The sequence below is a fragment of the Emiliania huxleyi genome (assembly GCF_000372725.1).
Source record: "Emiliania huxleyi CCMP1516 unplaced genomic scaffold EMIHUscaffold_234, whole genome shotgun sequence".
NCBI lineage: Eukaryota > Haptophyta > Isochrysidales > Noelaerhabdaceae > Emiliania > Emiliania huxleyi.
Genome location: NW_005200298.1, coordinates 86,382 through 109,769, shown reverse-complemented (window position 1 = coordinate 109,769; position 23,388 = coordinate 86,382). Strand labels below are relative to the sequence as shown.

Sequence of the window (23,388 nt, the reverse complement as noted above, 5' to 3'; positions counted from 1 at the left end):
TCTCACAACCCAAAGAAAGAGCAATCCAGCTGCATAGCGATGTAGGTGAGGTAAGGTAGCATGTCCCGCCCACACACAAATGCACACACGCGCCACCGTAGTGACACAAGAGCACTTGGAGCACTTGGAGTGCAAAGGAAAGAAAAGAAAACAGACAACCCAAGGGAGGGATGGGAGGACGGCACGCCGCCACCACACAGGGATTTTAAGGAGAGGAGTGTGGTGCTAGCCGTCGCCCACCCTTGGGAGTCTGCCTCTTCCTACTTCCTACTTCCTTACCTATCTCTCTTCGCAGTCCCTCGCCGATTCTCGCTGCAACCTTCATGCCACCTCGCGGTCGTCCCACTCTCGTCGTTCTCTCTCCTGTCGCTTCCTCCTCTGTCGCGTCGCTCTCATCTGCCTCGTTCTGCGACGACGACGCCCGCCTGCCGATCCCTTGCTCTCGCGGCTTCTCCCGCCTTCCGGCGCAACTCCGCTCTCCTCGCAGCACTTGGAGCACTGAGCTCCACTTGGAGTGCAGTCGGCAGCCTCACATCCAGGGCCGGGGAGCTAAGAAGCGCACCCAGCGGGCCAGATGATTGGCATCGGGTTACGGGCTAGAGAGCCCTAGCCCTGGGGGGTGCGCGTTCGCAGGGAAAGGGCCGTACAGTTAATGCGGTTCTCCGAGAGGGCTCCGTGTACCGTGTACCGGGTTTCCCCTTAACGCCCCACTGCCACTGCAGTCGTTTTTGATGTCTCTTCTTCTGAGGCGGCCTCTCCGCCCCGCCATGTCGGCTAGCCCCACTGGCCCCGAGGGAGCCGACGGCCCGGGTGGGGTCTCCCCGGGCGAGGGCGGCCCTCCCCGGGGGGTCGGGCTGCTCTCCCTGGTCGACGAATCGCGCCCGCATCCGGCGCGCTGGACGCGTTTTTCTTTTTCTCGGCGATGCCTGCAGAAGCTCTGCGCTGGCGAGCTCGGCGATTTCTCTCTCTCGCTGTGTTCGAGGACGCCCTTTCGGGAGAGCGAGAGAGTAGGGCGGGGCGATGCTCCTCGCGCTGACTCTCGTCTCGTCACGGGGCCTCACATCGCCGACCGCTCCCGTTTTCGCATCTCCGCTCCGCTGTGCTGGGGTGCGCTGCAGTGATCCCGAGCGGAAAGCGGTGTTCTCAGAGGAGCGTTCCGAGAGTGTCAAGGCTGGCGGTATCGCCTCGCTGACGGGCACGATGGCCTCCGCGCCTGTGAAGGCGTCGGCGGTGCTCGCGACGTTGCCCGTGAAGGCGACGGCGCTCGCCAGCTGGCAAATAAGCACGTGCGTCTTTGCGGTGCAGCTCTTTCTGTTTGGCATCGTCTACCGGTGCACGGTGCGATGCGACGACAACGACGCGCTCCGGCAGGGCGCGGTCGGCGCGGCGGCGCTGTGCCGTGCTCTCGGCCTCATGCAGACGAACAACGCATGGACGGGCGACATGTGGCTTCAGCTAGGACTCTCGTTTGGCGAATCGGCGCTCGCATTCGGTGCCCCCCCCCCCCCCCCTCTCCCCCGCCCCGCCGCCGCTGTCCACCTCCTCCCCGCGTCGCACACCGCACTCCTCATACCCGGCCGCGCCGCTTGTCGCTGCAACGACTCCTTTCCTCTCCTCTCCTCTCTCTCTCTCTCTCTCTCTCTCTCTCTCTCTCTCTCTCTCTCTCTCTCTCTCTCTCTCTCATACACCACCACCACCACCACCACCTGCCCCCCCGCCCCCCCGCCCCCCGGCGCCTTTTGATGCTGGTCACGCGTCTCGCCACGTCCCGCTTCAACACGCTCACGGCGGAATGCCTGCTCTGCGCAGGCGTTGCCGCCGCCGCGCTTCTACCGCGACGAAACGCCGCCCTTCGACTACCGAGACGGCTACCGGGACGGGTACGACGGCCCTCCTCCCTATGAGTACCCTGAGGACCTCGAGGACCCCGTCGTACGATGACGGCCGGCCTCGGCCTCTCCATGCGCCGCCCTGGCCTCCGCATGCGCCGCCCTGGCCTCCGCCCTCGCCGCCTCGGCATCCGCCAGCGCCGCCTCGGCCGCCGCCTCGTCCTCCTCGTCCGCCTCCGCCTCGTCCGCCTGGGAGAGCGGGGAGGCTGCAGCGGATCCACGCCGAGGCCGCCATGCCCATGCCCATAGCGCCACAGGAGCCACGGGCCGCCATGTTGAGCGAGCAGTCATGTTGCCGCGTGACGCCCGCATTTTTATCTGGCGGCTGCTTAGTCTAGACTGGCGCTCGAGCCAGCTTAGTGCCTTTCGATGTTTGTGTTATCGTTTTGGTCGTGTATGAAGATGCTACATGAAAAATGACTTCAATCGCTCATGCAATCAGATTCAGAGATACATACATTATTCAGTTTTCAGTATTCAGAAATCAGAATTTTTCAGATGATTCCCAGGTGCTTTCTCAGAACAGTCCGGATGATCTTCGTGACGAGATCGCGCTCACACGACTCACGGTCCTCTGGCTCCCATAGTGGAACCCCAGGAGGGCGCCGGTCGCAGTTGGGGCCAGTTTTGGAGAGACCTCGGCGGCCGCGCGCGATAGCCTTCGCGAATCCATCTCGCCAGCCCAGCCCAGCGCAAAGGGCACGTACAGCGCGACTCCCACCAGCAAGCCGCAAACGATGATTCCCGCAGAGTCGGCGGCCTCGACAAGCGTCACGTAGCATACGGCGAGGGAAACCGCGATCGGGAGGGAGAGAAATAGGGAGAGCGGTAGCGTGCCGCTCAGGGGGATGTGGTAGGCCCGTGCGAGCTCAGGCCGCGACACGCGCAGCTTGATCAGGGCGACGAACTCGAGCGCCGCGGCGGCGGCGGAGAAAAAGTTGTCGATGCAGAGGATGGACTCGAAGTCGAGCGAGACCAGCAGGGCGATGATGACATACCTGCAGGGTAGCAGAGATGGGGCGTTGACGGCACATACCCGACTGAGTAGCTTGCTTGTTGCCTTGTGACTGGAGTATGACGTGTGTGTGTGTGTGGGGGGGGATCTCAATATTGCATCTGGAATGACGCACTGGAGCATGATGATGCGCACCGGAGTGTCGCGCGCCGACACGCCACCTAAGAAGGCGGGGGCGAGGCCCATCTCCACCATACCAAGCAGCTGGTACGAGTCCTCCAGCAGCTCCGCAGCAAACAAGCCCCAGTTGCCCAAGGTGGACGTGAGCAACATCCACGCGCCTAGCCGAAGAGCACTGGAGTGAGCGATGTGATGAGAGTCGACGAGCGGTCGCAGTCCGAGCGCCACCTAGCCACGGCCCGCCGTATTTGCCAGCCACGCGTAGCAACGAGCCGTCAACCCAGCAGTCCCAGTCCGGGTCCAGACCGACACTGACAAAGAGCGGCAGCAAATATGATGCAACGATGGCGAGCAGCGCCAGGAAGAGCGCGAGGGGAAAGGTGCGGTTAGGCTCATCGACCTCGCCAGAGACAGTGGAGGCGCAATCGAAGCCGCTCAGGTTCCAGTAGAGGATGGAGAGCCCGCGGCGCCTATGGAGAGGCGGCGATGGCAGTGGAATGTCATGGACGCGCACGATCTGATTCCAGTGAGGAGTAATGCTACGCGCCAGTTCAGGGTGCGCACAGGCAGTAGGAAGTAGGAAAGGTCGAGCCGCGGCAGGCCGACGACGCAAAGCGCAACAAAGGGCGCCATGGCGATGAGGCTCATCGAGGTGAGCATGTTGCCGACCAGTGCCGAGGAGAAGACGTTCGGCAACACAAACACTGTGAGAACAGCGAGCTTTACGCCGTACTCTGTTGCGCAGCCGCTGCCTTCATCGAGCATGCAAGCCCAGAGGTTGCTGTGCGAGGCCGGTGATGAGCTGTTGCCACCGACTGGCCCCACGCCCTCATCGTAGCTATAACTTGACGGTGCTGTCTCATTGTGTGCTCGGCAATAAGCTCCTGTGTCGTACGAGTCGTATTGCAGCGCCGAGGAGCCGAGACTGCTGAGCAGCTGCTGCGCCGCGGAGTAGAGGAGCACGGGGTAGATCGCAGTGTCCACGACGCCAGAGCACCAGCTCCAGTAGCTTTCCTGCACCCCCCAGAACGTGCCGAAGGCGGTCTGAACCCAGATTGAGTACCCTCCATTGACGGGGAATGCCGTGGAGAGCTCGGCAGTCATCATGGCCTGTGGCATAGAGAAGCAGAACGCAAAGGCGACCACCATGAGGAGCCCACGGATCGGCCCAAACGAGGAGACTGCGCCCTCCGACCCCAGAGGCCCTCCACTCACGTTGAAGAAGACTATGCTCACAACGGCCAGAAGGCGAAGCGGCTTTGGCCTGGTCGACTTTGTTGGCGTTTCGATGAGGACGGGAGCGGGGATCTTCTTGCTCCTCGCTCCAGACCCCTCCCTTCCCTCCATCTGCTCCCGCCTACAGCGACGCTCGCATCGCGGGCGTTCCGTTCATTCACGGCTGCTGTTACGCGCGGTGTGTGTGGGGGCGTGGTGGTGGTGGTGGTGGTTGTGGGTGTGTGGGTGTGTGGGTGTGTGGGTGTGTGGGTGTGTGGGTGTGTGGGTGGGTGTGTGGGGGGGTGGGGGGCTTCTATTTTCTGCGTCGATCGGTCACAAGCTGGAAGCTGACACAAGCTGGCGCTCCAACGCCTGGAAGCTAGCCGTCAGCCGGGCCCCGCCGACGTCGGTGACATCTGTCACAGGCCGTGGCCGCTGTAAAGGCTGATCTTGCCAGTTACGCGGTGGGTGCGCCGAGTAGAATCCTGTGATGTCGGTCTCGCGTCTGGGGAAGAGCCCGGGGCAGCCGCTCTTTCCATAGTCAAAGAGCGGGGTGGCCGTACCGTGCCTCCAGTCGGTGTTGGGCTGTCGCGGTGGCTGGTAGGAGGGGTCCTGCCGGTCGGCGTAGCTCAGGTGTGGAGCCACCGCATTGGTCCGGCCGTAACCTGCCCGCGCCTCCTGCTGAGGCGGATCACCTGTAGTTAGGAGGAGGGTATGGGGTGAGAGAGTGAGTGACCGTGACTACAGGTGAACTGACTACCTGGAGGAGGTGAGCTGTAGTTAGGCGGATCACCTGTAGTGCAGTGGGCCATGTTCCGTGACCAGCCAGGGCCGGACGTGCCCACCGAGATATCCGTTGAAGGCCTCCCAAAGTAGACGTTGCTGTTCGACACGGGGTGTGACGCCACTGCTGCCTGTGGAAAGATGCTCCAGTCTTTGGGGTTTGCTCGGCGCGGCGGCGAATAGCCTGCCCGTGGATCACGCTGCCCCTGGGATACCACCTGCGTGCTGATTCCTCCGAGGCCGGCCAACTCCCCGTGCGCCCGCTGCTGCATGTCGCCCATGTTTTTGCTCATATTGATCACGGTGCCGTCGAAATATGCCCCAATCTCGCCGTTTGTGCGACGGCCATGCATCGCAGGCTCGCCGATTCCGGAGCGCTGATACTCCTCATGCCACTTCCGAGGATCCTGCCGTTTTTCGACCTGCCCCGGACTTACGACTGCGCCTGCGTGAAGATCAGAGGTTCGCCGCCCGTGGTATTGCAGGTGCTCCACATGACCGGGAAAGGGTCTTGCCCGACCAAATATCTCCTGTCCGGCCGTGTCTCGCTGCGACCGGGCGCGCTGTCCAGGGGGCCGAAAGCATTCATAGAAGGGCAGACCCTCAACGGTCATCGCGGACGGCTCGGCTTTACAGTGCGCTCCAAAACCTGTACTGGCTGCCCCCTGAGGCGAGGCGGCGAGGTGGCGTAACCGAAAACATACAATTGTATGAGTCTTCGGCGGGCGCCGTCTTCGGCGGGCCGCTGCAGCCCCGCTGCAGACTCGGTCCGGAGGCCTGCCCCGAGCCGACGCGCCGGCCGGCCGAGGCCTCGATATTCATAATCAACGGGCAATGCTCGCAGCTGCTCTGCTCGTGGCGTGCACGCATGGCACGCCGCTGGCCGTGCGAGCAACTCCTACTGAGGCAGCGACGGGAACGGCGCACGAAAGTGTTGTGAGAGCCGTTCAGGCTGCGACAGATCCCATCAGCGCTGCAGAGGCGCTTACGTCCTTCATGATTTCTGCAATGTCGGGCAAACTCGCACAGGACAGCCTGACGGCAGCGGGCGGCGTGGAGGCGATTGCGCTTCACCTCATCTCGGGGGACAGCAACACTCGAGGCGCCGCCGCCCTCGCGCTCGCCCATCTCACCTCCAATGTCGAGGGCGTGGCAGAGGAGCAGCCCGTGGCTGCACAGGCTGCTCTGGTGAAGGCGGGTGCCATCGGCACGCTGGTGTCGTCGCTCTCGCACGAGACGGACTGGACGCTGCTGGAGGCGACCATCCACGCCCTCTACAACGCGCTCGTCCTCTGCGAGCCCGCGCAAGACGCCCTCGTCGACGCGGGCGGCGTCGAGGCGCTCAGTCTCCAGCTCAATGACGTGCGGCTCTCGAAGAAGGCTCGCAGTGCAGTCCTCCTCACCCTCCGAGCGCTGAGCTCGCTGGCGCGGGTCAAGGAGGCGGTCTTGGACGCGGGCACCATCGACGCACTCGCCGCCTTTGCCGCCGCCAACCGCGATGATGAGGTCGTGCAGCAAGAGACGTTCAACGCGCTGTACGAGCTTGCGCAGGCGCGTGCGCATGCATCACCCTCGCACACCGTCCTGGCCCTGTCCCTGTTTGAACTCCCGCACAAGCCTCCGGCCCCGCGCCTTTTCAATCACCGCACGTCGCCACCGCACCGCAGGAACACCACCGGAATGCGGCCAAAATGCGAGAGATGGGGATCCGCTTCTCCAAGGAGGGGGAGGGAGAGAAGAGCAAGTTTAAGGCGCTGCACGACGCGCTGCACGAGAAGCAACGGCAACGGCGCTCCGCCGCCTTTGAGGAGCTCGGCCGCGAGGCTGCCGGTGCGAGGCCTACGCCGTACGCGCGCCGCCTCTTTCCGGCCGCCTGCATCGGCGCGCTCCTCGCCCTGGCTCTCGCCGGGTGGCGCGCCGCGGCGCGGAGGCAGCCGGCGCGCAAGGGCCAGCGGCACGCTCGAGAGCGAGCGAAGAAGAGCAGAGCGGCAGCGCCAGCGGGAGGCGGAGGGGTAGGGGGGGGCGCGTCACCGATGGGCTCGTACGTGGACCGAGCGCGGCGGCGCGGATGATCGGAGCCGCGGGGGGGTGGGTTCTCTTCCTCGTCCGGAAAATCTATGATTCCGGGCCTCCGGCGCTGCTCCGCTGTGCAGCGGCCTGTCGAGTCGCGGTGCCGGTGCGCGGTGGGGGCTCGGTCGGGGCACGGGGAGCGCCGGTTTTTTATTGCCCACCCCACCCCACCCCACCCCATCCCGGCTCGACGGGTGCGGGTGGTGCGGCCATGCGGATGCATGCACGCATGTGTGCACAGGGGGCGAGATACCCACACACACAGAGAGGGCCGGGGCACAACTACGGCTTTAGGTAAGGTAAGGTAAATTTCTCCACACAAAGTGGTGGGGCAAGGGGGGGGCGACCCTCGCATCTCCACACCCGGACACGGGCAGGAGCCCCACGGCATTCAAAGTGCAAGCACTGGCCCGGTGCACGTGTGGGTGAGCACAACTCAACATGCACATGTGCGCACCACACACATGTAACATGTTGTGCATGCACACAAATGTGCATGTGCATGCGGGGCGCGCTGCCGCTGGAGGACCCGTCGGATGAACCACACAGGGATTTTAAGGAGAGGAGTGTGGTCGTGCTACTGCTACGTGCTACGGCTTTAGCCGTCGCCCACCCTTGGAGCATATATGCAATATGCGGTCCATATTGGAGCAGGAGGTTGGGGAGCTCTCCTCTCGCGCAAGGGCCACTCTGGGCGATAAAATTCTTTTGCCGGCAAAATTCTTTCGTCCGCGCGAGCGATCGGGGGGTTCCCAGCTTCCCACAGGGCTGCCGGCCCGCACGACACTATCTCTGCATCAAGCCAGTGGCCTCACGACACTATCTGCATATATGCAGCAGGGGCCTCCCAGAGAGCCTCGCCGCCAGCCTCGTCAGGCTCCGAGCCGTGCGTGCCAGCAACCACGGCGGCGGTGCTAGAGTTGCTGCAGTGAGGAGTGAGTGCCAGCGTGTCACACCACGCCATGGCACCCCTCGACACCTGAGGTGTACTCACTGCCCCGGCGCCCACGTCTCGATCTTCTTGGGCAGCAGCTGGTTGGACAGCTCCTCCCCGTGGCCTAGGCAGCCCTGTTCGCCCCTGCCCCAGGTAAAGACGTCGCCGTCGCCGGTGAGGGCGAGGCTGTGGTGCTGTCCAGCCGACGCGGCGATGACGGGCTGGTCAGCAAAGGCCTCGACCTTCTTGGGGCGCAGCCGTGGGAGAAGCAACAACTGCTCTTGCTGGTCGCCGTGGCCCAGCTTGCCCTCCCCTCCATCGCCCCAGCTGCAGACGGCGCCGTCGGCGGTGATGGCGAGGCTGTGGTTGTCTCCTGCCGACACAGCGACGACGCGCTGGCCAGCCAAGGCCTCGACCTTCTTGGGCAGCAGCAGGCTCCGGTGATCGCCGTGGCCCAGCTGGCCAAAGGATCCCAAGCCCCAGCTCCAGACGGCGCCGTTGGCGGTGAGGGCGAGGTTGTGGCTCTGTGCAGCCGTCACAGCGACGACGCGCTGCCCAGCCAGCGCCTCGATCTTCTTTGGCAGCCACTGGTTCTGCTCGTCGCCGTGGCCCAACCGGCCTCGCCTTCCATAGCCCCAGCTCCAGACAGCTCCGTCGGCGGTGAGGGCGAGACTGTGCACGGCTCCAGCAGACACAGCGACGACGCGGCGCCCTGCGAACGCCACGATCTCCTTGGGCAGCAGCTGGTTCTGCTGGTTGCCGTGGCCCAACCTGCCGGAGTATCCTTCGCCCCAGCTCCAGACAGCGCCATCGGAAAGGGCGAGGCTGTGGCGGGATCCTGCCGAGACGGCGACGACGCGCTGGCCAGCAAAGGCCTCGATCTTCGTCGGTTGCAGCTGCTCCTGAAAGTCGCCGTGGCCCAATCGGCCAGAGGCTCCAAAGCCCCAGCTCCAGACACTGCCGTCGGCGGCGAGGGCGAGGCTGTGCGCGGCGCCAGCCGACACACTCACGGCGCGCTCGCCGCCCAGCATCGACGGGAGGCGGGTCGGCGTGTTGAGCTGTGTCACGCCCTCACCGTGGCCCAGTTGCCCTGGAGTGTAGGACGGCGCCGAGCCGCACGAAGAGAGCCGCCCCTCGCCGTCGATGAAGAGGCTGTGGGAGGAGCCTGCCGCCGCCCTCGCTGGCGGGTTGGACTCGCACAGCAGCGCCGAATAGCACAGCCACCGCACGGTGCAGCTCTCGCCCTCTGGCTGCGCCGGCAGCTCGAAGCCGCGCTCTTGCGCCCACAAGCGGATGCCCTCCGCCGCGAGCGAGGCGTGGAAGAGCAGCGAGACGGCCGCGACGCGAGCGATGTCGGCGGGGTCGCAGCGAGAGACGACGCGCACGAGGAGCTCCGTGGGGAGGTCGAGGAGGCGGGCGGGCGGCGGCGTGCTTGGCGAGGGCGCGGCGGTGGCGGCGGAGGCGAGGCGACGCGAGCGGCGCAGCAAGGCAGACATGCACACAACTCTCACGAATACTTGATTTTTCACGCCGTCTTGAGCACTTGAGCACTTGATAGGGTCGATTCCGCATGGTACGGGACCCCTCGATCGTCTCGCCCTCCCTCACTGGTGTGTAACAATCGTGTTCAAGCGGCCCTCCTGTGAGCTGGTACACCAAGAATGGCTTACCACTGCCAGGGTCCACACTGTGGCAAGCTGTGATGAGCGTGGTTTGGCTTGTGCAGCCCATACGGACCTGGTATATACACACATATGCGGCCACGTGTCGGCCGGTTCGGGGCACGAACCACGCTTCATAAGGTGCAGGTGTACACCTTGTACCGACACAGAGGTAGGCGCGCAGCGCCCACACCCTCTATCTACCTAGGTGTGTGAGTGAATGCTATACCTTCAGCGCACCTTATATCGAGGTACCCTCCACATGTCCACACCGGCACCTGGGCTACTCTCGAGACGTTCACACCGGCGGTGCATGCGAATAAGGTGTGCACCGCCCGTCGACAGCCTCAGCTCTCATGCCGCCAGCCAAGAAGACCTCCTCGACCACAAGTTCTCGCTGCCGCTGCACTACGCGGTCTACATCGCCGAGGTGGGCTGCAAGAAGGTGGCGGCCGCCAACGTGGAGTCCGTCTTCTCAGGCGCTGGCAAGTTCACGCTGGAGGCGACGTCTACGGGTGCGGTGTACCTGCGGCTCGATCGTCAAGGTGCACAACAACTGGAAGTACCCGTGCTTGCGGCCCACCGAGAAGGCGATCATCGCGCGCTACATGCTGAAGTACGCCAAAGGTATATCGGCTGCACCGTCCTCCACCTCGCCGAACCCATCGAGCTCCGACGCTGCCGCTTCGGCTGCGCCATCCTCGGGCTCGGCCGGCCCGTCAACCTCCGGCCACGCCGCCGACCCACCCTCCGCCGACCCGCTCGGTGGCGCCGACATGTCGCTGCTCCAGCGCGCCGGTGTTCTCCAGAACACGCCATATGATGCATGAGTGAGTAGCGTGTCGGGCGGGGCCGTCGGGAGGGGCGAGCGTGTGTCCGGCGAGGCGCCCATACCTGACCCGTAACTTTTTACCGAGGTTGCGCGCGGTGTCCTATACCTCCACCTTAGGTAAGTGGCCCATGTCTGTACCTTACTGTACCGCTACCTAAGTGTGCTGGCCAGCGCCCACACCGGCACCGGGGGTAGGGTCAGAGGGATTGCACCCAAGGTGTTGAGGTGGGCTACTTATGAAGTGTGGGGCACGAATTCCGGCCTTTTTCCACGGCCTAACAATCGTTGCTGTAGTGGCGCCAATGGCCGCCTCCCGTCGCGCCATTGGCACCCTAGCCAGCAGTAGCACCGGAGGCAACACCACCAAGCCCACAAGTCACAAGAGTGACGGAGATGCTTGCCACGAGCACCGTGACGCCCGACCCTGTGAGCACCGTGGGCGTATACCGCTGCATACGGTGAGATGATGCACAGCATGGCCAGACGAGGGATGCAAGGCTCGCCAGCTGTATGTTAGTGAGGTATATGGATGTGATCAACATGTGTGCGTCACAGGTACGCGCAGCAGCGCATGTAGCCGCTGATATCGAAGACAGCGCAAACAGGTCTTTTTGCGCCACGCACCCGATGGCCGTGCAGGTCCAACTGCGTGCACAGGAATGCTATCAGCGCGTCTCCGCCATAACTGGACATGGCAATGAAGCAGCTGAGACGTGACAACACCGGTGCTGGGCCAAGGAGGTGCCGCTCACCGCCGATTGTTAGGACTGTCGTCGAAGGCGAGCGGCGGTCGCCGGGCAGCAGCTCGTGGCGATCGTCGATCCGCGAGCTGCCAAGCTTGTCACAGGCCGGCACTGGATCGAGGACGATGGCGCCGCGCGGCTGGAGGCAACGGAGAAAGGCATTGTGGAGCGGCGAGGCGATTGTTAGGAATTTCGAGGCGCGGAAAAATCCGACAGCCCTGCAAAATCAAGTATTCGTGCGGTCATGTATCGGAAAAAAATGAAAATCGTGCCACGGGACGGCGCGCACTTTCAACAAGAATTCTTGGAAAAAGACTCTCTCACTGGCACAACAAGGGCGCGGACTGGCGCGCGGACTGGTACACACACCGGCACACCACCGGAGCCGCCTAAGCGACTCCGTTACAAGTACATGCTAACACAAAACTCTCTCTCTCTCTCTCAGTACATATGTCGAAGATGTCGCGCGAGCGGCAGCGCATGTGTCTCGCGCAGCGCGGGGTGCGGCGCAAGGGCGTGCAGAAAAATGCGGTTGGCAACTACGTCGCTGAGATGGCCAACAACCTTTGGCAGACAAAGTACCCCGCGTTCGGCGAGCTGAGCGTGGCAGCGCGGCGTGAGCACTGGTCGACGATCTTCCGGGCGTACAAAGCCATGTACGTATGTATCTGAGGAGTGAGGTGAAGAACAGCCAGGCTCGGTCGGTCGGCGCGACACACACACTCGGACCACTGGACAGGCGCGGTGTGTATGTGTGCCTCACAGCCACACAGCAGGCAGGCTGAGCGCCTCTCCTCTCGGCTTCCAGTCTCGGCGAGACCGTTCTCTGAATGAAAATGCGCCCGACTTTCTACCTACTCGTGATCCAACCCGCCACCCCCCTCGCCTCGTCACCCTCCCGCCGCCTCGCCACTACATCGCCCGCTCGCGCCCGCCCGACTTTCTACTTCCTCGTGATCCGAACCGCGCCACCCTCGCCTCACCCCCGCCCTGGCGAGGTACTTCCAGCCTGCTGTGGGAACAGCTGACGCAGTCTCGCCGAGGCTCGCCCCAGCACTCTCTCGGGTTGACTCGGCCAGACAAAAACCCCGAGAGGCGTGGGAGTACCTCGCCAGCCCCCGCCCCCCGCCCAGCCGTTCGCGGCGGAGCTGGAGAGAAGAGCCGCACACCAACGACACAAATATGGGCCGCTCCCCCATATTGGGCCGCTCTCCCGCGCTCTCTCTGGCCCTGGTCGCCCTCTCCTCGGCGAGCGGCTCGGACGACTGGTACCGCGGCGCCACGCACATCGACGAGCTGCGCGAGGCATCCGACCGGCTGCAGGAGGGCACGCTCGACGAGCACGCGTTCCAGACGTTTGTGCGGCAGGCGGAGCGGGCGCCGGACGACTGGCGCGGCCACGCGATGCTGGGCCAGGCGCAAACCAGCCGCGGGTCGCACCAGGCCGCGGTCGCCTCTCTCAAGCGGGCGCGCAAGCTCGCGCCGGACGTGCCGCAGGCGGACGCGCACGGCAGACCCACGCCGGGCGCTCCCTCCCGACACTGTGGCGCCCGCTCCTCCGACCGCCGCTGTCCGCACCCTCCCACCCTGCGCGCTCCACAAGTCTGGACGCGTCCCGGCCGTGTGTCTCGAGGTTGCGACGGCGCTGGCGACGGCGCACGACGCTCTCGCCGCGGCGCTGCTCGACGCTCCGACGGCCGCCAACCTCACGCTCGTCAACCTCACAAAGCAGCAGCGGAGGCGGGCGGCGAGGCGGCCGCGCGAGGCGGTGTGAACAGAGGCCGTCCGCAGAGCCCCCTCGGGAGATGTGGGGAGATGTGAGTAGGTCCTTGCGCGAGGCGATTGCCCTCCGGTCTCACGCCGAGGGGACGGGCGCCGGCGCCGGCGCCGACGTTGCGGCCGCCGCCACATCGCACCACCGTCTGTCTCGGCTGCTGGTGCGAGCCCCTCGGCCGGGAGCAGCTGGAGATATGGGGAGACATGAGGAGATCTGGGGAGATCTGGGGAGATCTGCCCCTCGGCCGGGAGCAGCTGGACTGAGGCGTCCAGGCCGGTCAGAGCCCTGAGGCCGCCCGCTGTCCGCTCTCCGGCGCCGAGGTGCGGCGGGAGAGGGAGTGCGGTGGGCGCGGGAGTGCGGCCGCCTGGATGTCGTACGACGGATCGACGGCCAGGCACACCCGGAAGCAGCCTTGCAGCGCCTCGCACGCGTCGCCAGACCCGGGGTCAAGGAGTAGGACCCAAACCAGCGCCCGGTTGCTGCTGCTGTTACGTCTTCGGTCCCCGCGGGAAGCCCCGCGCATAGGACAACAACGTCTGTCCCACACACACACAGACGCGCACATACATCATGCTCGGGCACACCCCACAGTGTAGTGGTGTGAGTACACAAGTACTAGCAGAGTGCACACCTGCCTTGGCGGGTGAGGGCTCCAAACCAGCGCCCGGGACTCCGACCTAGCCGTGTCGCAGTCGCCTGTCTCGAGAGGACACGTACCCCGCTGTATTCCGCCGTACTCCGCTGTATTCACTGTCCTCGCCCCCCTCGTCTTCCCGCGGTCCTCTGAAGACACTGCACAGCACCGTCTCCCCGCCCCGAGGCTGGCGTACTCGGCTTGCCAGGCGGTTCGGTTGGTTCGAGTATGTATTCGATGATTCGAAACCAGGCGAGCGACCCGCTGCTCGAGCTCGCGGCGCCGGAGGACATCGACGACCGCGCGGCCGAGGCGGCGGCGGCGGGCGAGCGAGCGCGCGCTCCGCGAGACGCTCTGCTAGACCGTTCCTTTGGCTTTCCCTCCAGGTGTGCGGCGGGCGGGGCCGAGGTGCTGCGAGAGCGAGTCGGGCGCGAGGCCGACGCGAGGGCGTCACTGTAGGTGGCGGCGGCGGAGCGGCGCGCCACCGCGCCGCCGACGCGTCCCAGAGCTGAGTCTGTCTCGGAGCTGCTGTCTGCAGGTGATGTCGGAGGCGGTGCGTCACGCGCGGACGGCGGCGCGCCTCGACCCTGCCAGTGCGGTGTACGCCGCGCGAGCGAAGCAGTTACGCGGCTTCGAGGAGGCAACCGCCGCAGCAGAACTGCAACCCCTCGCCCCGTCCCACCCCGTCGGCACTCCCTCTCTCTCTCTGCACTCTCCGCGCCGCATCGCACCAGAACCACAATCCCTCGCCCCGTCGCACCCTGATGGGAAGCGATCGAGCTGTTTTTGCAGCTTTTTGCCAGTCAGGGTTAGGGTTAGGGTTAGGGTTAGGGTTAGGGTTAGGGTTAGTCCCTTGGACGCCGAAGACCCGTGGGGGGCCACCGTTTTTGGCCCCCCCCCCCCCCCCCTCCTCTCTCCCCTGCCCTCTAAGTCTCCATGGCAGCGGCGGTTGGCCACCCCCGTCCCGCCCCGCCGCCCCGCCGCCCCAGGCGCTCCGAAAGTACCGCGAGGCCGATCGGCGGAGCTACAAGGACGGAGACCCCGCACACACACACACACACACACACACACACACACACACACACACACACACACACACACACACACACACACACACACACACACACACACACACACACACACACACACACACACACACACACACACACACACACACACACACACTCACTCACTCACTCACTCACTCACTCACACACACACACCGCTCACCCACGCGCACTGGGCCTTGCACTTTGAATGCCGTGGGGCTCCTGTCATTAGACGTGGAGACGCGAGGGTCGCCCCCCCTTGCCCCACCACCTCGTGTGTGTGGAGAAATTTACCTTACCTTACCTTATCGTAGGACCGGGAGGCGGCGGTGCACGCGATGCACCGGCAGATGGAGGAGAAGCGCGAGGAGGAAGAGGAGGACGAGGCGGTGCGCGCAGAGGAGGCGGCGGAGGAGGCCGCGAGGCGACGAGCGAAGCAAGAGCTGCGGTAGGCGCGTATTGGGCGGTGGCTCGTGTTTGCGTGAATAGAGTGGAGTGTGAGCGGTCAGAGCTGCACTGGCGCCGAGGTGTTGCTGAGCGGAGCCGCCGAGTCGTCTCTCTCGCGTGTGGGTGTGCCAGACGGCTGAGCGCGGGCGTCACGGTAGTGTGAGCGTGCGTGTAAAGTATTTTACCTTGACTACTTCTGAGACCTACAGCTAGAGGCACAACAGCCGTGCTCGGGGAAGCACTGGTCACACCGCCGGCACCGAGGAGCGGGCCGCGATCTCGAGCCCCAGCCGTGTCGACGATGGCAGAGCGGTCGGCGAGGAGCAGCAGCGCCGCCTGCGGGATCGAAAAGAGGCCCAGCTGCACGTTGCGCATCCAGAGCGAGAGCAGCGCCTCGATTAAGCCCACCTCGTGGTGCCTGCGCCGGGCGGGTCACGCCGCCGAGGGGGCGGGATGTCTGCCTTGAGGGCATGCACGCGCGCGCAAAGGGCATTCACGACTGCAGGAGAGGGACGAGTGTGTTTGCCGCCGACGCAGCTGTCACGAGGGACTCTCGCTCGAATGAGATAAAGGCGAAATCCTGCTCGCCACAACCCCAAAAAGCTCACTTGTATGGCTGCTTGTGCTGCCTGCTTGGCAGCACAAGCAGCCACACAACATCCGCTTCATCTCGCCTCCTAGTCTCGCCTCCTAGTCTCGCCTCATCTCGCCTCACCTCGCTTCATCTCGCCTCACCTCGCTTCATCTCGCCTCACCTCGCCTCATCTCGCCTCACACCTCGCCTCATCTCGCCTCACCCGCTCGCCTCATCTCGCCTCACCTGACACCTCGCCTCATCTCGCCGAGGTACACCTCGCCTCATCTCGCCTCATCTCGCCTCATCTCGCCTCATCTCGCCTCATCTCGCCTCATCTCGCCTCATCCAGCGCGGCACTAAAGTACTTGCCGACAGAATCTCCTCCTTAGTGATACACGTGGCATCCTGACCAGAGAGATTGGCGAGAACGTTCGCATCGCGCGCCAGCGCAGCCGCGAGAGCTTGCAGTCTCAGCCGAAGCAGGACGCTGCAGACAGGGTAAGGGCTCGAGAGGAGCGCCTCAGCCTGCGAATGTAGGGCTGACGTGGAATGTAGGGCTGACTGCTCACGTGGGTGCGTGTTGATCGGAGCCTCAGGGCTGACGTGCGAATGTAGGGCTGACATTCCCTTGCACGCCGCGGTCTCTCGAAGGTGTTGGGAGCTTTGCCTCCCAGCGAAGGCACCCTTCATCAAGGACGGAAAAAGTATTCATAGGCGATACAGGTGACGCGCCACTGGCATCCCTCCCTTGGGTTGTGTGTTTTCTTTCTTTTTCGCCACTGGCAAGCGGTGGGGATCCCTCTCGAGTCGCTCGGGACGGAGCGCTTCCCTGCGCTAGCCGCCTGTCATGGGTGCGGCGGCAAATTTCGCACACTGTGTTCGACCGGGCTGTGAAATCGCCTCTCCTCTTCTTTCTCCTCTTCTTGTATGCTAGAGAGTTCTTTTGTTTAAATTCTTGTATGCTTTGTACATCGCGTCGATTCCTTTTCGCGTGAGCACCACCCTGAAGCCCGCCCAGCAGCTGAACCGCTCCCTAAGTCGAAGGAGCATCATCAGTCTCACCCACTTCGCTCGCTGCCCACTGTCTCCGCTCCCTCCCGCTTGAGCTGCGGTCGCGGCCCTCGTTCGTCCCACTGGCTGCTGGTCTGTCTGCAAGTTACCTCCGTTATCCCTCCTCCTAGGGCGAGGGCGAGCTAAGCTCGGATAGCGACTCGGACGGGGGGGAGGAGGGCGTGGACTGGTTTGCGGGAGACCCTACGTGGGGCTCGGCGGCGCTGGAGGACGAGTGGCGCGCCGCGTCTCTCGCGAGGCAGGCGGTAGGCGACGCGGCGTACGCCGCGGCGCATGCTGCTGGCGCTTCGCGGGCTGAGGCGTGCGACGCCGCCGTGAGGGCGGTGAGGTTGGACGAGGTTGAGGCTCAGTCCTCGTTCCTCGTGCGCGCTGGGTGGTACGGCTCCGGCCGTGATGGGGGCGGGGAGGGGGCGGGGGCGACGGCCGCACGGAATCGCCGCCGGCGGGGGGCGAGGGCGCGGGCGAAGGAGGAGGAGCCAGAGCCCGGGGAGGATTGGGAGGGGGAGGAGCGGCCGGAGGAGTACGCCGGCCTCTTTGACGACCCGTAAGGGGCCGTCGCCTGCTGTGCCATTTGTAGTGCCAGTCCGAGCCAGTCTGCTGTGAGAGGGGCTGGATCGTAAAATTCTTCTTCTGGGCATGCGGCTGCTGAGACACCGGCTGCGACAAATCGTCACTAATCTCGACGGCCGCGCGCTGCGGACCGATATCCTCACCGCGGGCGGCATGGGCTGCTGCGGCGACCTTCTCTGCCAGCATGCGGTCGAAGGGAAGCAGCGGCATGACACCGACTGGCGGCGCCTGTATGCCGTCACCACCTTTGAGGCGCTCTACATGGGAGGCCTTTTCCACGGCTTCTGTCAGGCGTTCCCTCTGGTGGTCTCCTTTGCCGGGCGGAAGCTTGCCCACGGCCCGCTGCAGGCGACCGACAGTGCGGCCCATGCGCTCGGCTGCGCGGTGGTCGACACGCTTCACGACGGGACCGTGATGATCCCCTGCTACTTTCTGGGCGTCGGCATGCTGCAGGGCGACACGCTGGCCGAGGGCAGGGCGAACCTGCGGAGAGAGTGGCTCAACTCTTGGGCCGTGGGCGCCAGCTTCTGGATGCCGTTCATGTACTGCAACTTTGCGTACGTGCGCCCGCAGTACCGCGTGCGCCTGATGGCCGTCGCAAACACGGTGTGGAGCGTCTTGATAGATTACATGGCGCACCGGAGCAAGGGCCGCTTGCCCGACTGACGTCTGAGGCGGCGAGGGTAAGCGCAGCGCCATTAGCATTACCATGGGTAAAACTGATATTCGCATGGATATTCGACGACGATCGACATTCAACTCGTCACTAAGGTAAGGTAAGGTAAGGTAAGGTAAACTTCTCCACACACACGAGGTGGTGGGGCAACTCGTCACTCGTTACTACAGTGCTGTAAATGTACGGTACGAGTAGTTTAGAGAACGAGATTACCCAGGGCGCTTGTATCCGGCAGCCGTGGGCGTGGCCCCTACTGGGCTGGGTTTTTAGGCATTGTGGGGTTGGCACTCCCATCGACCCTCATGACCTCCTGCGGTCTCTGAGATGGACACCAGTGGGTGTGGGACCACAGCCAGGATACACTCGAAGGCTGGGTAAGCAGTAGAGGTCGATACTCGACGCGTCCCACATGGTCTGTGTCGCTGTCGGCACGCTGTCGACAGGACGTCGAGCGACACCGGTGGCAGTGCCACCCAGGAGTGGTCGGGCGGTCTCCCGTCATGAAAGAGCCACCATGTGATCCGTATGATGATTCCTGACAACCGACTCAGTCAACTTTCGTCACAGTTCCCGCTCTGAGAGGAGCTGCGGGTCAGTTCGACAGCTGGAGCTGTGTCGCCGGCGTGCGGCGGCCTGCCTCCGGAGGTGCCTCTGAGGTGGACTTTTTTTGGTCACCGTGAGAGAACGCGTTCGAATTTTCACTCCGGAACTTCAACTCTGCACGCGCACCGGCCAGGGCTACAATAGTGCCAGTGAGGCGGAGGCGCGAGTCGGAAGGCCGCGACCGTGATTTGGTCCCTCCATTTTCCTACAATCGCTGTGAAGGTAAGGTAAGGTAAGGTAAACGTCTCCACACACACAAAGTGGTGGGGCAAGGGGGGGCGACCCTCGCATCTCCACGCCCGGACACGGGCAGGAGCCCCACGGCATTCAAAGTGCAAGCACCGGCCCGGTGCCGTGGGTGAGCAACCTGCACCCCACTCCTACTCCTATAACACAACCCCCACAGCGTGGTCGTCTACGTGTTCAGAAACACCAAGCAGCGAGGCGAGGGTGAAGGGGTAAGGGGCTGTGTGGGGCTATCTGTGACCATCTAGCCTGGGGGGTAGCAGGAGGGGGGGGCAGAGGGTAAGATATGGGTGAGGCCAGCTACAAGTCGGACGCCCTCCCGTCGTCGCTGTGAACCCAGCCACGTAACAGTACGTGCGTCGTGCTCGTCCCGGACGGTAAAGTACATAAAAAACACAATAAAAGCATTAAGACCGAACTAAACTGTACAACGAGAATCAACCAACAAGCGTGAACACGACAGTTGACCTATGTCCATATGCCCCGTGCAGGACGAGACGGCGAGCCCCGCTGAACGCCTGAAAATCGCCGAGTCGGCGACGAGTCTCACTGCACCACTCCCTTGGCCTTGAGGTCGGCAATCGCGTCGCTGAGGATCTGGCGCACCCCTCGCATCTCGCTCACGGGAAGGAGCGTGTTCATCTTGGTCAGGTCGAAGGATGTGGGCACCTGATCGAAAGCGAGCGCGCTCGCCTTCCGGCACGGGGAGGCGGATCTCGGCGCACACTTCTCGGCAAAGGCAAAGTATCCGTGCTGGGCGCGCACCACGGGCTCGCCGTCGCACGGCTCGAAGGGCGGCATCTGCGGGCAGATCTCGCGCACGATGGTGTACACGTCGTTCCAGTGGGTCGATGCGTACACGACCGCACCTGCTCCGAACCATCCGGAATCGCAACAACACGACATTTGCTCGGAGCGAGCCTCGTCTGCATGCTTCCACGGACGTGGCGTGGGGCGGGCGCACCTCCTTCTGTCCGGCGCTCGGTGGCGGTGCCGGCCACGCAAATGTACCGCCCCGCCGCCTCCGGCTTCTCGAGAGCCGCCACGTGCATCGCGGCACAGTCCCTCACGTCGACGAAAGACATCGAGTCGTTGCCGCACCTGGTGCAGGGGCAGCGGCGCTGCTCATGTAGCTACCGCGGAGCGCCACGCTCGCAGTGCGGCCGGCACGCACTTGCCATTCTTCGGCCCCTTGGTCATGCTCGCCACCCAATTCATCGTCGCGTTGACCGAAGGCTGCAGCATCGGGCCAAACACGCCCGTCGGGCAGATCGCAGCGTACCGCACGCCCGAGCCCGCGAGCGTCGCCTGCACCAGCTTCTCCTGCCGCGTCTTGGTGCAGCCATACCAGTTGTTCTTGGCCTCTTGCCTGCGCGCCGCACGCGAGGCCTCCGTTTAGGTAGCGGTGTGGCGGAGAGAGCTTGGGTCTCGCTGGATCGAGATGGGGCGCACGCACGCGGCGTCGTCGCTCCAGTGCTCCTCCGTCTTGACGGCGGGCTCCGGCTGCGGCGCCACCGCGGACATGGATGAAGTCAAGACGAAGAGCTTGATCGTGCCGGCCTTGGTGATCGCCGTGAGCAACTCTTCTGTGCTCTTCATCGCCGGCTCGTAGATCTGCGCCTTCCCGTCAGCACCGGCGCCCATCACGACCGGCGTGGCTGTGTGGAAGATGGCCACGCAGCCAGCGATGCACTCGTCGAAGCGGTCGGGCTCGCCCATCAGGTTGACACTGAAGAGCTGGAGGCGCTCGGCCGCGCCGCAGAGATTCGTGAGGTGGGCCGTCTTCTTTGCGTCGGAGGCGTCCCGCACCGTGGCTTTGACGGTGTAGCCCTTTTCGAGCAGCTGAGCAACGATGTGGCTGGCGATGAAGCCGGAGGCGCCCGTAACGCAGACGCTCGTCATGGCTGCACGAAGGCGTTTCTTTCACGGCGGGTGCCTTAAAGAAAAAAGAATTTAAACAAAAGAACTAGAAAAAAGAAGGCCGCGTTCTGAGCACACGCCGTTGCCGGAAGTGAATTCAGAAGTTGTAACTTACAGTCGCTCACCGCAACGCCAATCGTGGCGAGTCGGACATGTGAACATGACGGGTCGTTGTTTCGAGGTTGGATAAGCATTTGGGGCGTACCGATGCAACCCGTCACGTTCAGAGAGGCGTTTTAGCAAAAGTCGTTCGGTGGCGTGGAGGCGGAGAGACGGCTAATATGGTACGATTCGGTGGTACGGCATATAACAGAAACAAAGGCGCTCTCACCTGGCAACCCTGTCTGCACGTCTCGCGCGCGCGTGAACAGGGCTCCAGGCCCCAAATTACGTGTGAGTGTTAGAGTTGTTTGGTATTGCTAAAAATCTCTCTCTCTATAACAGCGAGGTCTGTGAACGTGACTCAACTGGCGGGGAGGCTTGTTTTCGGCTAAGACGTAAGCCCGAGGGGCCACCCGATCAAATCACTTCTCTAAAACGCGAGCACCTTTGCGCGTAGTACTGCGCCCCCATCCACTTCCAGCCCGTATCCGTCTTGACCCACCCCTTTCCATACGCGTGGTCTTTGACCCATCCATCCCTTTCCAGTCGAGTGGTCGAGCGGTCCGTCCACCTGACGGCCACGCTCCTTGCACCCCACTGTACGAGAGTTTCCTCTCGCACCCTGCCTGGTTTCCTTTCCGTGTTTCCTGCTAGTTTCCCTACAGCACCCTCTAGTTTCCTGGGGAAACTCCGTGGAAATCATCAGAGCGGCCGCACCTGCTCGGTACCCCCCCTGCACATCTAAAGGCATGGCCGAAGCCGCCGCCCGCGCCTCGCCTGTCGCGCGAATCGTGTCGTGCGCCGGCAGTTTTCTTTTTCCTGGGTTGTGCGAGCCTAAATTCTTTTTCCTGGGCCTGACCCGGTGCAGCGCGGCGCTGTCCAGGTCCACAGCGCGCTCCATGCCCAAGCTCACCCTTGTGGCGCGCCTGACCGATGGGTTACCGCTCGCTGCTTCAATGGAGGAGGAGAAGGACCACCGCGAGCTAGACGCGTACAAGGCTAGCGAGCGCCTCCCGCACCGCTGCTGGCCATGGGCACGTCCTCTCTCCTCCGGCCGCCTCTCGCCAATCAAACTCGGGCGCCGATCAAACGGTCGAACCACCCGCATTTGAAGCGCCCGAGTTTGCGCCTCCCCAACCGCCCGCAGGCCCAGGCCAAGAAGATCGTCAAGCAGCTGAGCGCGACTTCGCCCGCGCGCATGACGGTGCCGCCGCCGCGATTGCTCTCCTCGCCACCGCGAGGGTGGGTCCGATCTGCCGTCCCGCCACGCCTCAGATTGAGTCGGGGCAGAACAGCTTCCACTACATCCACCTCGAGGGCGTCTGCTTTCTCTGCCTCGCGGAGCGGTCGTACCCGAAGCGCCTGGCGTTCAGGTGTCCTCAGGGTTTGGGATCCCTAGCGGTAGGGTATCCAAGGAGACGGCTCCGGAGACGGAGGGGGGCGCGATGGAGGGAGTGGGGGCTCCTACCGGCACATGAGCAGAGCACCCACGCGCGACAAGAGCGGCAGCGCCGTCTCACCACGCACCCTCGCTCCACACCTCGCTCCACACCTCGCAGCGCGCTCCATCCATATCACCGTTGGTGTCCGCCATGCGCCCATTCCGCACCTCGCTCGCCCTCGCAGCTACCTGGACGACCTGCAAAAGGAGTTTCTGGGAAAGTTCCGCGACGAGATCCCCTCGGCCTCGCGCCCGTGCGCAGCCCACCCGCCGCCGGGAGGACCCTGACCCTAACCCTGACCGTGACCCTATCCCTGACCCTTTTCCCTGACCCTGGCCCTGACCCTATCCCTAACCCTTGCCGTGGCCCTTACCCTGACCCAAAACCTGGCCCTGACCCTCACCCTCACCCTGACCCTGACCCTGACCCTGACCCTAACCCTGACCCTGACCCTGACCCTGACCCTAACCCTGACCCTGACCCTGACCCTGACCCTAACCCTGACCCTGACCCTGACCCTGACCCTGACCCTAACCCTGACCCTGACCCTGACCCTGACCCTAACCCTAACCCTCACCCTGACCCTGACCCTAACCCTGACCCTGACCCTGACCCTGACCGCGACCCTAGGTATGCCTTCATCCGCTTCGACACCTTCATCCAGCGCACCAAGAAGCTGTATGTAGACACGCGCGCGCCCATATCTCCCTCATATCTCCCTCACATCTCCCCATATCTCGACTAGGTATGTAGACACCCGCGCGCCGCGCAACCTGTCAAAGCTGAACGAGGTCTGCACACCACGCACGCGCACGCACGCGCACGCGCGCACACGCGTGCGTACAACTCTGTCTGTCTCTCTCTCTCTCTCTCTCTCTCTCTCTCTCTCTCTCTCTCTCTCTCTCTCTCTCTCTCTCTCTCTCTCTCTCTCTCTCTCTCTCTCTCTCTCTCTCTCTCTCTCTCTCTCTGCCTCTCCCTCTCCCTCTCCCTCTCACTCCCTCTCTCTCTCAAT

At 63.8% G+C, this 23,388-nt stretch overlaps 7 protein-coding genes across 7 annotated transcripts in view; 5 read left to right on the top strand and 2 right to left on the bottom strand.

The window, feature by feature from the left end:
• Window positions 1-1,020: 1,020 nt before the first annotated feature.
• Window positions 1,021-1,941, top strand: EMIHUDRAFT_315105 (hypothetical protein; the record flags this gene model as incomplete). Its single annotated transcript, XM_005779221.1, has 2 exons — window positions 1,021-1,533; window positions 1,810-1,941. The coding sequence occupies 2 exons, from the start codon at window positions 1,021-1,023 to the stop codon at window positions 1,939-1,941; spliced, it is 645 nt and encodes a 214-aa protein (XP_005779278.1).
• Window positions 1,942-2,406: 465 nt separating this feature from the next.
• On the bottom strand, window positions 2,407-4,371 carry ACPT1 (putative cationic amino acid transporter; the record flags this gene model as incomplete). Its single annotated transcript, XM_005779220.1, has 5 exons — window positions 2,407-2,887; window positions 3,020-3,185; window positions 3,253-3,494; window positions 3,539-3,776; window positions 3,951-4,371. The coding sequence occupies 5 exons, from the start codon at window positions 4,369-4,371 to the stop codon at window positions 2,407-2,409; spliced, it is 1,548 nt and encodes a 515-aa protein (XP_005779277.1).
• An 8,073-nt stretch (window positions 4,372-12,444) lies between these two features.
• Window positions 12,445-15,174, top strand: EMIHUDRAFT_114904 (hypothetical protein; the record flags this gene model as incomplete). Its single annotated transcript, XM_005779219.1, has 5 exons — window positions 12,445-12,750; window positions 12,896-13,032; window positions 13,088-13,199; window positions 14,212-14,226; window positions 15,037-15,174. 5 exons carry the CDS (start codon window positions 12,445-12,447, stop codon window positions 15,172-15,174), a joined length of 708 nt encoding a protein of 235 aa, XP_005779276.1.
• A 1,419-nt stretch (window positions 15,175-16,593) lies between these two features.
• Window positions 16,594-17,365, top strand: EMIHUDRAFT_236391 (hypothetical protein; the record flags this gene model as incomplete). Its single annotated transcript, XM_005779218.1, has 3 exons — window positions 16,594-16,623; window positions 16,928-17,179; window positions 17,318-17,365. The coding sequence occupies 3 exons, from the start codon at window positions 16,594-16,596 to the stop codon at window positions 17,363-17,365; spliced, it is 330 nt and encodes a 109-aa protein (XP_005779275.1).
• Window positions 17,366-17,453: 88 nt separating this feature from the next.
• EMIHUDRAFT_236390 (hypothetical protein) lies at window positions 17,454-18,053 on the top strand (the record flags this gene model as incomplete). The annotated part of the gene is made up of 1 exon (XM_005779217.1): window positions 17,454-18,053. The coding sequence occupies one exon, from the start codon at window positions 17,454-17,456 to the stop codon at window positions 18,051-18,053; it is 600 nt and encodes a 199-aa protein (XP_005779274.1).
• Window positions 18,054-19,300: 1,247 nt separating this feature from the next.
• On the bottom strand, window positions 19,301-20,827 carry EMIHUDRAFT_443348 (hypothetical protein). The gene is made up of 4 exons (XM_005779216.1): window positions 20,369-20,827; window positions 20,087-20,281; window positions 19,877-20,013; window positions 19,301-19,781 (listed from the first exon to the last, which is right to left on the bottom strand). The coding sequence occupies exons 1-4, from the start codon at window positions 20,812-20,814 to the stop codon at window positions 19,459-19,461; spliced, it is 1,101 nt and encodes a 366-aa protein (XP_005779273.1). The 5' UTR covers window positions 20,815-20,827; the 3' UTR covers window positions 19,301-19,458.
• Window positions 20,828-21,683: 856 nt separating this feature from the next.
• EMIHUDRAFT_236388 (hypothetical protein) overlaps window positions 21,684-23,388 on the top strand; it is a gene marked incomplete at both ends in the record, with an annotated part of 1,985 nt that continues 280 nt past the window's right edge. The window contains 5 exons of the mRNA XM_005779215.1: window positions 21,684-21,713; window positions 22,082-22,138; window positions 22,210-22,307; window positions 22,561-22,629; window positions 23,007-23,058. Of these exons, the coding sequence (XP_005779272.1) occupies window positions 21,684-21,713; window positions 22,082-22,138; window positions 22,210-22,307; window positions 22,561-22,629; window positions 23,007-23,058 (306 nt within the window). The remainder of the gene's footprint in view (window positions 21,714-22,081; window positions 22,139-22,209; window positions 22,308-22,560; window positions 22,630-23,006; window positions 23,059-23,388) is intronic.

What these genes read in the sequence shown, in the direction of transcription:
- EMIHUDRAFT_443348 (XM_005779216.1), bottom strand. Translation starts at nt 20,814, where the DNA reads ATGACGAGCGTCTGCGTTACGGGCGCCTCCGGCTTCATCGCCAGCCAC. An exon ending in CACTGGAGCGACGACGCCGC is followed by an intron (nt 20,282 to 20,368) that starts GTGCGTGCGCCC and finishes TGCGGCGCGCAG; the next exon opens with GCAAGAGGCCAAGAACAACT. An exon ending in AAGGGGCCGAAGAATGGCAA is followed by an intron (nt 20,014 to 20,086) that starts GTGCGTGCCGGC and finishes CCCCTGCACCAG; the next exon opens with GTGCGGCAACGACTCGATGT.